This window comes from Brienomyrus brachyistius, chromosome 13, assembly GCF_023856365.1.
Source record: "Brienomyrus brachyistius isolate T26 chromosome 13, BBRACH_0.4, whole genome shotgun sequence".
NCBI classification, from domain to species: Eukaryota; Metazoa; Chordata; class Actinopteri; order Osteoglossiformes; family Mormyridae; genus Brienomyrus; species Brienomyrus brachyistius.
In genome coordinates, this window is record NC_064545.1 from 25,537,591 (window position 1) to 25,549,705 (window position 12,115).

Genomic DNA, 12,115 nt, shown 5'->3' on the forward strand with positions numbered 1-12,115 from the left:
AGACTTAGGAACAGAAAGATAAGGTGATCTCTGCATCTTTCATGCAGTCCAGAGTCCAGGTCTTACATTCTAATTGGTTTCAGCTGATGCTAAGATTAAGATTCTTAATGAAATTCTTTACGTACGACTATAGCGCTGCGTGACTATAAAGCTCATTTTACAGAGGTAGCCAAAAGACAAGCCCTTGGTGATGCCTTCCTGACCCCCACGCCCAAAAATCCAGTTGGGGAAAAAAGAATATTGCAATATTCTTCATGGCAAGGCAGAAAACGTTACGTATACCCATGTCTGTGAAAGAAATGGTTCATTTGTACACATTAGATACAGCCACAACATGTCAAACGTTAGACAATAAACGCACAGCTGAGCAGAGAATTACCCAATATAAATATACAACACAAATGTCAGTTAGAACTGTCAAAAAAGGGAGAAACAGAGGACTTTGGGGAAAGCTTGAGAATCATTCAGGTGTCAGTCACGGTTATCACATGGATAAATTATGAGCTCTGTTAGGATCCCAGCCAGCAGAGGGCTGCCTAACAGTTACAATGATCGAAATCCCTCCACATGATGGATGGAGAGAAGTTAGAGGAAAAGTCAGTGTTCCCTTCCATAAGCGCATATGCTTCGGGAGAGTCTTGGTCAAACCCAGAAGCAGGGGGCGAGATGCGATGTACCAAACAGCAAACAATTTCAGCCATTAAATGTGTGGCTGTAAATGATCAATCACATTTAACTTAGCCAGCTCAGCACTTAATGGTACATATTTATGCATCAATACAGGAAGAGTATTTTGTCCTGACAAAAAAATTAAAAATGAAGAAACCCCCTTGATTTTAAGGTCAGTACATAGGCGGCAAGAAAGTACGTATTTACGTATTTGGTTTTATCAAGACAACAAACTCACCCTGAATGACATTTCCCTGTCAGTCAAGCCCACAGTTTCACGGTTTGTTCCTTAAGTGATTTTTTTTTTGTTCTCCTGTGCATCTCCGCCAGGAGGGATGCGTCGAGAGAAGGGCTTTTACTTCTAAAAGATCATTTAATAGCACCGGAGAGAACATCATACGAAAGGCTTCTCAGTTGACATGGCTAACGGAAAACTATGTGCATAAATATAAATTAAATAAATATCGTCATAACTACAAATAGTAAAAACATACAGTAGCAAGGTATTTTACAGCCATGTGTGAAAATGTGTGAATCTCAAACTATAAATATAGTTTTAATATTACAGTGATTTCAACCAAAGCTGCCAAACAAAAACTACGCTTATACCCTTTCAGGGCCGAATACCGTTACCAAGCAAGCATGTTCGTTTGAGGAGGTATGTAATGTCTTGAACATAATGACCAAGTATTAATTCGTATTAAGTCGATACCGAAAACTGATTTAACCAAGTATTTATAAAGAACTGAAATCCCAAATAAAATTCAACTTAAAGTTTAACTTGGGACTGCTGTACTGGTAAGATATTAAATGTTAAGCAAACAAAAAAAACCTTTTAAATATTTCTACTTGTTTTGTGCAGAGACTATAACATCTCATTTGTTCACTCGATACTCTTCATATGAAAGTGGAAACACAAGGGAGATACAGCTATCAAAATAGTTTAAATGTATGTGGTGGTTTAAGTGGAGGAAATTTTGCATGGCAAACAGAAAGGAATAAATATACCTAAGATTGGGCGTTTTTGAAAAAGGTGTGGGGGGGGGGGGGGGTGCTCCACAGACCTCTTTGTGGATGAGGAGTAAAACACTTGAGAGCAGTGGGGACGCAGTGCGTCTCATTGCCCTGCAGAGGGCAGGGCGGTTTGTGCTCCTGGCAGCTCCTTGCTCAGGATGATGCTGATGATTTCTCCCTCATGCTCCTTCATGTGCTCCATGAGCCGCTCCTTGCTGGCCGACTCGAAGCCGCAGATGCAGCAGCAGAAGAGCAGGACGCAGTGCTCGGCACCCAGCCGCGCGCCGGTGACTTTCTCGGCGGGAGCGGGGGCCGTGCCGGTCAGGGGCGGCGCCCCCGGCGTCTCCATATCGGCGGCGTGCTTGGCGGCGGCGTCCGAGGCCGTCACTGTCTGCTCCTCCGTCACCTCTGAGACCGTCATGGACTTGTGAGCCGCCCCGGATAACCTGCAGGCGGACATGGAGATGAGTGGCTCCGCCGAATAGGGCCGTGGTGACGGCTGCGAGGAGGGGGTGGCGGTGCTGGGAGACACTCACCGGCCGCTCTGCGACATGGCCTCATTGATGGCCCTGTTCACCTGCTCGTAATTGTAGTTTTGGTCGCCCGCATGTTTCCACATGTGAGACTTGAGGGACGGGGGGTGACTGCAGACGTAGCCACACAGAGAGCACCTGCAGGGAGATGCGGGGGCATCGTGTTACGGCCGGGTAGGGGGTGAGGAGGGACCGTGCATGCAGATACTCACATGGTAATAACTCTGCTGCTTATAATAAAGCCGACCAGTCAGGGAACAAGGGAGTGAATCAGAAAAACCAGAATCTGAGGTATCTATGGACCATCAACCATAAAGAAAATTTAGATCGACCCACTGTCATCGAAAGAGACAGAAGCTTAGCTAGACATGTATCCTCCTGGGATCCAGCCCTTCATTTTCGTCCTCTGTAGAGGACATCACGATTATGCTCATCTCTCTCATACTTTACAAGCCGCTCGAGTCCCGTTGTTCCTTAACCCTCCGGGTTTGGGGTAGAGAACACATTCACTGACTGGGGCATGATCACACATTTCTTTCAATATCATAAACTTAATTCATGGCAAATAAATTACTTCTCATATAATTGTTAGCATTATACTCATCTTTATTTTAATGTACTTTGTAAATATGTCTTAAATATGTATGACTTATGATAAGTTTGTAATTTGACAAAGTATAGACATTGCAAAATGCAGTTTGGAACACTTGCAGAAACATTATAAGAAAGTACATAGTAAGCAATGGTGGCAGTTTGTTTTGATCCCAGATATGTGATCACCAAAGTCTGGGCTACATGAAGATGACTAAATGGTGTAGTTGCAACATTCAGTTGGATAAATAAGAAAAATTTAACTCATGTCACTATTTCTGGGCTCCTTCCATTGAATATGTAGGATATGGCGCTGATGGGGATGTATCTGGATCGCGTTTCACCGCTGCGTTGTTCATCAAATTACCATGCGAATGCGGTTTGAACACGCAGAAATGCGGCTATTTAGAATGTGAATAGTGATCTTCAGGTGAGAGCTGTACTAAACGCCACCAATGCAGGTAAATCAGAGAAAGGCAACATGGTTAACTTTCTAGCCGATTTGAAAAGACGACAGATTACGGATTTAGTCAGCGTTTTTTTTTCATGATTCTACAATAAGATTTCAGTGAGTTATGACCTGAAATACACGAGAAAGATGCGCGGCATCGCCGACGATGCTGTGGGCCACAGAGGGTTAGAGAGGAAAGTTAGGGCTTTGAGATGACATCACATGCGTGACCTCACCAACATCCTTTGCCTGTCAAATATTTTAATTAATACTAAAAACTTTTTTTCCCCTCCACACCCATGGGGAAAATCACTAGATGATTTCGGTTTATTTAGGAGACCCTTGTATTCAGATGGTCCTTGGAAGAGTTAAGGGTCTTGCTTAAGGGCCCAACAGTGAAATCACTCTGCCAGTCACTGAATTTGAACCGGAAACCTTCCAATCGTGGGCATCGTCTCCGAACCACACACTGCCCCTTGAGAGCTGCTTGAGTGAAGTGGTGCTGAAATGGGTCTAGTTTAATTCTGAGAACATCCAGGCTTCTGATTCATAACGAGCTGCGAGGAGCAGAGGTACGCGATCGGCTCACGCGCGTGGGATAACCCCGCTAAGCGTCCCTGGGCTCGAAGGTCTTCTCCTGCATTTCAGAAGCTCTCCTGCTGTGTGCTGCAGCACAGAGTCAGTGTAACAAATGTTCGAAGGGATACAAAACCCCCTGGAGTAAAACCAGGCAGGAACGGGCTGCAGATTAACGGCTGATGTCAAACCCCGAAGCGTACCTACTGCCGTTACCCAGGGAACTGCCTCACTGCCATTTTGGGATGCTTCCTTTGATGCTTGATTTTAATAAATATAAATGTAAAAATATTGTATCTATGTTCTGCAAAAGTAGGCATAAAATAATGATAATTTATTTGGGACTGTTTGTTCACGTAAACTTATAAATAGCACCAACTTTGCAATATATGCAAAAAAGGGTAAACAGTTCCAGGGAGCAGAACCAGCACCAACCCTAACCGGAGTACAAATATGCTATTCCTCACCCAGAACTACTGGTTCTGCTCCAGTCCAGCCCGCGCTGTGTATGACCTAAACCAAATGGATCCATGCCCATCCAAACTGGTGCCATTTATAATATGCAGCAGACAAATCTGCTCCTGTTCCGGCCCCCCGCAGCCCCACACCTGCCCAACAGGCACGGCCCTTACCGGACACCCCCTGCCTCACCTGTACTGCTCCATCAGCTGGACGGCCTGGTGCTCCTGTCCCGGCCCCCCGCAGCCCCACCCCTTACTGGACACCCCTTGCCTCACCTGTACTGCTCCATCAGCTGGACGGCCTGGTGCTCCTGTGGATGTCGCCTCATGTGGCTCTTTAGGCTGTTCATGTTGGTGGTGGCAAAGTCACAGCTGCAGCACCTGCAGGGCAGGTCCAGCAGGGGGCGTCAAGGGCCAGCTGCTCTGTCCAATCAGAGCTCCACACAATGCCACTCAAAAAGGCATTCAGACTCACACAGTTAACAAATGAAACGTAAACCCGAGACCAGCACCAATATTCAAATCCAAAAAGTGGGAGAAATATATTTCTGCTGAGAGACTGTTCTCTTCAATTGTATTTGTTATGCCTGTTTGTAACAGACAATGCCAAAAGAGGATCTGACATTCACTGCGAACAAAGACAAACATCCACTGGAAGAACCTGGATGTCTTTCTGTTTAAAAAAAAAAAAAAAACAAAATTTACTGATGCAACTGAAAGAGTTGACAGCTGAAGGTGTTTTGCACCGGGAGAGATTTGGCGTGCATCTGTTTACACGCTGTACATGTGTATATGCGCACACGCGTGTCTCGAGGGCGCAGTTCTGTCGAACACGGTTTTCTGGGAAGCCCCGGACGAAACTTCCTGAGCCTTTGATGTGCGCATCGGATGCCGGAGCGTGCCGAACGTGGCGGATGGCAAGCGCTCGGATGAAAGAGATGGAGAAGCCGGGAAAAGAGGTCGGCGTTGCACGCCCACGGGCAGCGAGGACCGTTTAAAGGCCCGGCAGCCGCATCTCGATGTGGACGGGGATGACACGCAAACCGATTCTCCAAGCCGCCCGCTGCTAACGATGCTACAAGCTGCTAACTATGCAGAAAGGAATGCGGCGTCGACTTGAAATGCAAATGCGAGTCGGCAGGCTGTACAAGCGCAGATGCAGTGAGCCTAGCGGTAGATAAAGCAGGGCTTGCTCTGACACAGAAATTATCCACACTGATAAGGACGTGTTGGACCAGCTCTGCTTCTCTTGTGGTTTATTCACAAAGTGCCCGGCCTTTGTCTGTCTACTATCCCGAGATAAAGAGTGAGGAGAACACAAGAGACCAAGAAGAGTCAAAGGGGTCAAGACCTACTTTAAAAAAAGAGAAGAAAGCGATTTTTGTTTTTTTTTAACGCTACAGGGTACCTGGTCTTTTCAGACTGAAAACAATCAGGTTGAGGGCCAGTCGAAGGGAAGCAAGGGATGGAGACAGACGCACACGCACACACACTGGCATGCAAAGACACTCACGCACACACAGACACGCACGCACCTGTACGGCTTGTCCGAGTTGTGGATCCTCCGGTGGTTCCGGACCCCGACGTACGTGGGGCTGGTATAATCACAAACATCACACTTGTGGAGCTTCTGCAGGACTCGAGAGGAGACCCGGCAGGCATCTAGAGGAGACATGCGAGAGGGAGAACGCTTGGGTCACCATCTAGGACAGCGGTAACCTTTCCAACCACAAGACCCAGCTGTTGACTATTATTAAGTCCTGGCAAGAGGGGGGAGGGTGGGGTGGTGTCTCTGTAGATTTCCCTGACTGAGGGCCCATCTAACACAGATCCACGTATGGGCTGTGGAACAGTAGCTGAGAAATCCTGATATAGTGCAGCCCATTCTGCTCGGATGCATCATTAATTGGGAATGGTGCAGCACGTGTAGAAAGGCACCACACATCCCCTGAACCCGGGGGATCGGTCTGAATGAGCACAGCAGCATCTATAGGGCCGTCCATCACCTGGTTGCGGGGCTAGGAAAAGACAGGCCTGCTCCTGGCCCTCGTAGCTCATAAGGCACTGAAGTCCAATACACAGAACACACAGCCGCTTCTGTGTTCTGGGCATACAGGACGGTGCAGAAGTCTTAGGCAGCCAAAGAAAATGATGCTTAAATGATCTCCGTGCTGGTGGAAAACTACGGTGTTACACCTGTCAGTGTGTCAGCTTAGCCACTGCAAACCCTCTGCTAAAATCTCCCCAGTATTTCCAGCAGCCATCCAAGACACCCAGGTATTTTTTGACTTGACCACTCTTTTAGCTAATCAATACCTCACGGACTTTTTAAAACTAATTAATTAGTTGAGTGAGCTGGTGGTTGGTGGTGATATTTAATAAATACATGGAGTGGCTGGGGTGCCCCTGGGGAGAAGTCTGGGAACCAAGGCAGTGATCATCTAGGCATCCAACTAAATCGATAACTTTTTGGCGAAAAAAAAAATCACTTACTACTTTTTTTTTTTTTTTTATTGTGCTACTCTAATGCTAAATTGTGTTTTTTTTTGTTTTGAGCAAATGTGCATTTACTACTCAGCTTTAAACATTTCTTTTGTCTGCCTAAGACTTTTGCACAGGACTGTACACCACCGTGAATTAGAGCGAATGAGCAAGCAAAGTATAAAATGCAAAGTATAAAATACTCAAAGGGCTTTCATTGCAGGGTCCAGGTAACGCAACAAGGTATCAAACCAACAAGCCGTGGACTTGGCAAGACACAAGATTGCAGGGAAATGACGAAGACTTATTTCCATAAAACTTCCCTAAATAGATTACCTCTAGTGACTTTATTGCGAACTATCCACAGAAGTAGTGACTGACAGAAATTTGCATTTTATTGAAGTGATCATTGTAGGTAGAAGCACACACACAGTGGAGATAATCTGTACAATTGCAGCCGTGAAAAATTTATCAGTTTTTACTTATAAAGAGCCAATTTGATGGCTAGATTTAATTTTCAAATTTCTCTTTCTTAGTTTGTTAAAACAAGCAAGTGTACACAAACAACAAATTCCATGCCTGAAAGAAACGTGTCCGGATCCAGAATTAAATTCATCCAACAATCAACCAAGAGCCAAACGCTTTTAGCATGTTAGAGGTTACTGCTGATAAGACAGATGGCAATTCTCTCAAGTTTTGAGACACAATGGGAAGAAAAAAAAACTGCTTCGTATGAGTGATGGACAGATAGTGAAGTGGCTAAAAACAATGGCGTGATGTCACATGGAGCCTTGATGCGGAGCCCTTACATGCATTTTTCTCAAATGCAGGCCTGCCTGTGCAGTACTCACCCTGTTCTGTGGCCTTCTCCTTAGCTCCCACTGTGCTCGAGCCGCTCTCGGTGACTGGCATCAGGGTCGCTGCGGTGTGCCTGAGCCCGTGCTGGTCTCGCTCGTGACTCCGCAGCTGACTCTGAAGGGCATCAGTACAGGGACAGAAAGTGTGAGATGGCAGTACAGACTGAAGTATCAATACAACCGAAGCGAGCATGAAACAGCAATGTAGCCTGAAGTATTAATACAAGTGCAGCGAGTATAAGACCACAGTATAGCCATTATACTGTACAGACAGGGGTGTCAAAGTCCAGTCCTGGGGGGCCGGAGCCCTGCACATTTTTGGGTTTCCCCTCATTTAACACGCCTGATTCAACTCCTTGTGCTCATTACCACACAGCTCTTGAGCTGAATCATTTATGGGGAAACAGGGAAAGAACCAAGCTACACAGGGCTCCGGCCCCCCAGGACTGCAGTTTGACACCCCTGGCCGAGGACAGCAGGTCAGCCTGGAGTATCATTACAAGCACGGGGACAATGAAACGGCAGGTCAGCCTGGAGTATCGATACAAGCACTGCAACTGCAGTGCAGTCTGGAGTAAGGACGATAAGGATGTCAGCCATGAATACTATAATCATACAGTGAGGAGTACTGCATGTAGGAATAAGCAGTACTAATTATATTAGGAATATATTAGTTATATATTAGGAAACAGAAAGTATACTTCTATAATCTGGCTACTTTTTGAATGAATCTACCCTCGAAGACCTTGGGAATGGTACCAAAATGGCTTTTTGTGAAGTGATGCTTGCAGTTAAACAACGTGTGAAACACCTTTCCGGAAACATCACAGTTTCCATTTCCTGCAGTTTCATCTTAGTCGATCTTCAGGACCAACACAGAGGCTTGCCGTGGATTTACTCAGGCCTGCCTTTACATTAAGGGGCCTTGAGCTGGTCTCTGCATCCTTCAATGAGACAGCTCACTGGGGGCAGTGTGAGGCTCAGCAGATTAGGGTACAGAGGCCATGAGCAAAAGGTCGCTGGTTCGAATCCTGTAGTCGGCAGGGAGATTTCATCATAGGGCCCTTGACCCCTAAATGTATGAGCTGGCCTTCTCAAAACATGTACATTACTTTGGATAAATTGTGTCTGCTAAAAAAAATTTATCATTTTTCGGATTATTATTAATGATTACATTAATATTCTCGTAACATGATTCATTTGCTGATTAACTGCAAATAATATATACATATCACAATTGGTGCAAGGCGAGAACCAACCAACCACTGCAGGGTGCACGCTCAGGGTAGATTACTCCGTGAGGCTAAATGATATCTATTGCTTACCTCGCATTATTGAGCGAGTCTGTGAAATCTAAATGTCTCCATTTAAGACACTGTGATGCTTCTGATTTGCAATACTGACAAACAACTGCATTTTCATTCACTTTTAATGTGACTGACATTTTCGCTCTTTATTCGGACCCTCATCCTCTACATGCAGTCTTTCTTACACCATATTGTGGAGTAATCAAGAAGGAAAATTTGAAATTTGAGCTTTTCAATATAGTAAGCAAGTTTAATTGTGTAATCATGACCACTTTATAAAATTTATAAACGGTTCACACCCTCTGCTCTCACCCACGCTCCATCGCAGAAGAAGGTTCTGACCCGAAGCCGCAGTGCACCGGCATCGGGCTCACCTTGTAGTAGAAGGTCTCATTGCACTGCTTGCAGTGGTACATGCGGGTCTTGCAGTGGTTGATCATATGACTCTCCAGGTCCTTGCTATCGCATGCGATGAAGTCACAGATGGGGCACTGGTAGGGCTGCCTCTGGCGGTGCACGCGCAGGTGCTGTTTGATGTAGCCCTTGTTGCCACTGGTATAGCGGCAGAGGCGGCAGCGAAAGGGTCTGTCGCTGTTGGGGATCACCTCCACCAAGCTGCTTTCAGGCAGGCTGGAGTCGGGGCCAGCCTGACCCTGGGCGTTCACCTGCAGTTCCTTCAGGATGTCCTCGTCCGACGTGTTCTGGTCTGTGCGCTCCCGCAGCTTCTCGATGACGGTCAGCAGGGACGTGCTGATGCCCATCTTCGCCGGGCCCTCGGCAGTCACCGCACCGGTGCGCGTCTGCAGTTCTAAGTTGACCAGAGCAGTGGGGCCACCACCACCCCCGATGGTGGCCAGAGGGGGACCTTTTAGCGGAGCGACGTCGAGGAGGCCCTGGCCCGTGTCAGTGCCCTGGGTGCTCAAGCCTACCAGGCTCTTGACACCAGACTTGCTCAGCTCAGCTGTCCTCGTGGGCATGGCCACCAGGACCTCAGCGGCCAGCGAGTGCAACCGGAGCGACTCGGAGTGCGTCCGCCGGCGTGTCGGGGGCATGTTCTCATCTGGGGGCGGCGCCGGCACCTCTTGAGCCTCGTCGGGGTCCTCGTCGGCCTGTGGCTTCTCGCTACCGCACCAACTGACGACCACTTCCTCATCCTCATAGTAGGTGGTGTGCGCCTCCCCAGGAAGGAGCCGCTTGTCTGCCTCGGACACCAGGAACGGCTCGCCAGGGACCCGCTCCACGATGACGTTGACGTGTCCCGCGCTGTTGGGGCTGCGGCTGATGATCTTCTGCGCAGATGAGAGGAGGCTGTCTGAGCAGGGCGCTTCGGGTTCCTGCTCCGTCGTCACCTGTACCTCCACTGCTGGCTCCTCTGTAAACGGCACTTTAGATGCGTAGGCTTCCTCTACAGCCTCTGCGGCCACCGCAGCCTGCCGACCGTTCTTGGCCGCTGGCTCGCACAGCTCGATCTCGAAGGCGGACGCCCCCTGTATAGGTTCCTGTTTGCTGCCAACGCCCGTGACGATCATGACGGCCTCGCCCACAGGATCGGGAGCCGACTCGTCCTCGAATACGGGGTAGGAGCAGTCCACCAAACCGGCGTGCTTCCACGCGTGAGTCTTCAGCATGCGCTGCTGGCCGCACACGTAGCTGCAGATCAAGCATCTGTACATGCCGTACTTCTCGCAGCTGTACCACTTCTTCTTCACGGGCTGCTCGTCTATGGGGGGGCCGCCACTTTCAGATTTCATCGAAGGCGAGTGTGCGGCTGCTTTAGCAGCATTCGATTCGGCTGTGTGACTATCGCCTCCATCTAGGTGCAGCCTGATATGAGCCTCTAGCTCCTTCTGCTGGTGAGAAGTGAAACAGCACTCAGAACACACCAGGATCACATTGTTCTGCTCCTGGGGCAGTTCATGCTGTCGCAAGTGCTCCTTCAGCAAGGGCAGCGTTGGGGAGATGTACCTACACAGGCTGCACTGGTAGCAGGTGAGCACCCTGCCACAGCCGCTCTCCTGCGTACCTCCTCCTGCCAGGTAATACTCTCCCTGCGTTTCCTCCTCATTTGCAGGCTCACATGTCTCTTTAGATTTTTTGCAGGGAGTCTCGCTGCTCCCGTCTTTGCTGTCCTGCACCAAGACGGATGCACAGGAGAGGTGAGGCCTCTTCTTCCCGGACAGGGAGTACCGCTGGGCAGGCTTCTCCACAATCTTGCTCAGCTTCTCAATCACCTGGATCAAGGAATCGGCGGCCCGGTTGTGTTCGTTCGGGCTGCCGTCCAGGTCCTGGAGATGCATGCCAGAAACAGTCACCACTCTCTCTGGGATGAACATGGCGTCCTGCTGACCCCTACTGTGTGGAAGTAGGACTGCAATACCATTGTTGTCTTCCATACCTGAAGAGGATCAGAAATTTAGGTATATTTTACTGCAAAAGGAAAAAAAAAAATCTGCTTTATATGTCAGGCAGGTAACTGCAGCTCTCTATGGCAACTGGCTTTAACTACGTCTCTAGAAGGTAAAATTATCTGACATATCAGGTGAGCTCACTTTTCCCAATAAGTCTATTGACACCACAGAAATCTTAAATTGAATTGAAAACACAACCCTGAAACTTGGAACAGATAACAAGGAATATGAAGCAAGTAGGTATAAATAACTATGCCTGAGATCCAGAGGAAAATTTAAAAATAGCTTGCCCATGCTTCACTTACACCTTACACAGCGTCGCATTTACAGCGGCATGTTCTGTACCAGCAGTCCGCTGTGAACTGCTCTGAATTTTGAAGACACACAGGAACAGTCCACAATGGAAGTGCCCCTCCTGATTCATCATAACAACCTTTGCTGTTTAGGACCTACCAAAGGCCATGTCTGGGCCTTTAAATAACACAAGAATTTCCTCCAATCCATCCATCCACCCTCTAACCCAAGAATCTCCAACTTCAATCCCGGAGAACCCCAGCCCTGCACATCTATGGGTTTCCTCTCATTTAACACACCTGATTCCAAGTCTCCGCTAATTACCACCCATTTCTTCAGGTGCAGGGGAACAGGGAGAGAAGCAAGGTGTGCAGGGCTGGGCTCTCTGGGCCTGGAGCCGGAGACTTCTGCTCTAATCGCTTATCCTAGTCACAGCTGTGCAGTCCTAGGAAATTTAACATAAAAATTATGCT

The 12,115-nt window shown here is 47.9% G+C and overlaps 1 protein-coding gene across 1 annotated transcript; it reads right to left on the reverse strand.

Annotated features, from left to right (window-relative positions):
* Window positions 1-289: 289 nt before the first annotated feature.
* On the reverse strand, window positions 290-11,889 carry znf507 (zinc finger protein 507). Its single transcript, XM_048972813.1, has 7 exons — window positions 11,802-11,889; window positions 9,315-11,335; window positions 7,628-7,748; window positions 5,831-5,957; window positions 4,572-4,676; window positions 2,220-2,354; window positions 290-2,129 (listed from the first exon to the last, which is right to left on the reverse strand). Exons 1-7 carry the CDS (start codon window positions 11,854-11,856, stop codon window positions 1,787-1,789), a joined length of 2,907 nt encoding a protein of 968 aa, XP_048828770.1. The 5' UTR covers window positions 11,857-11,889; the 3' UTR covers window positions 290-1,786.
* Between the last annotated feature and the right edge of the window lie 226 nt (window positions 11,890-12,115).

Bases quoted from the DNA above. Each gene is read 5' to 3' on its own strand.
- znf507 (XM_048972813.1), bottom strand. From the start codon at position 11,856: ATGGATGGATTGGAGGAAATTCTTGTGTTATTTAAAGGCCCAGACATG. The intron at 7,749-9,314 runs GTGAGCCCGATG...GATGCCCTTCAG, and splicing joins ATGAGACCTTCTACTACAAG to AGTCAGCTGCGGAGTCACGA. The intron at 2,355-4,571 runs GTGAGGCAAGGG...ATCTCCCTGCAG, and splicing joins CAGCTGATGGAGCAGTACAG to GTGCTCTCTGTGTGGCTACG.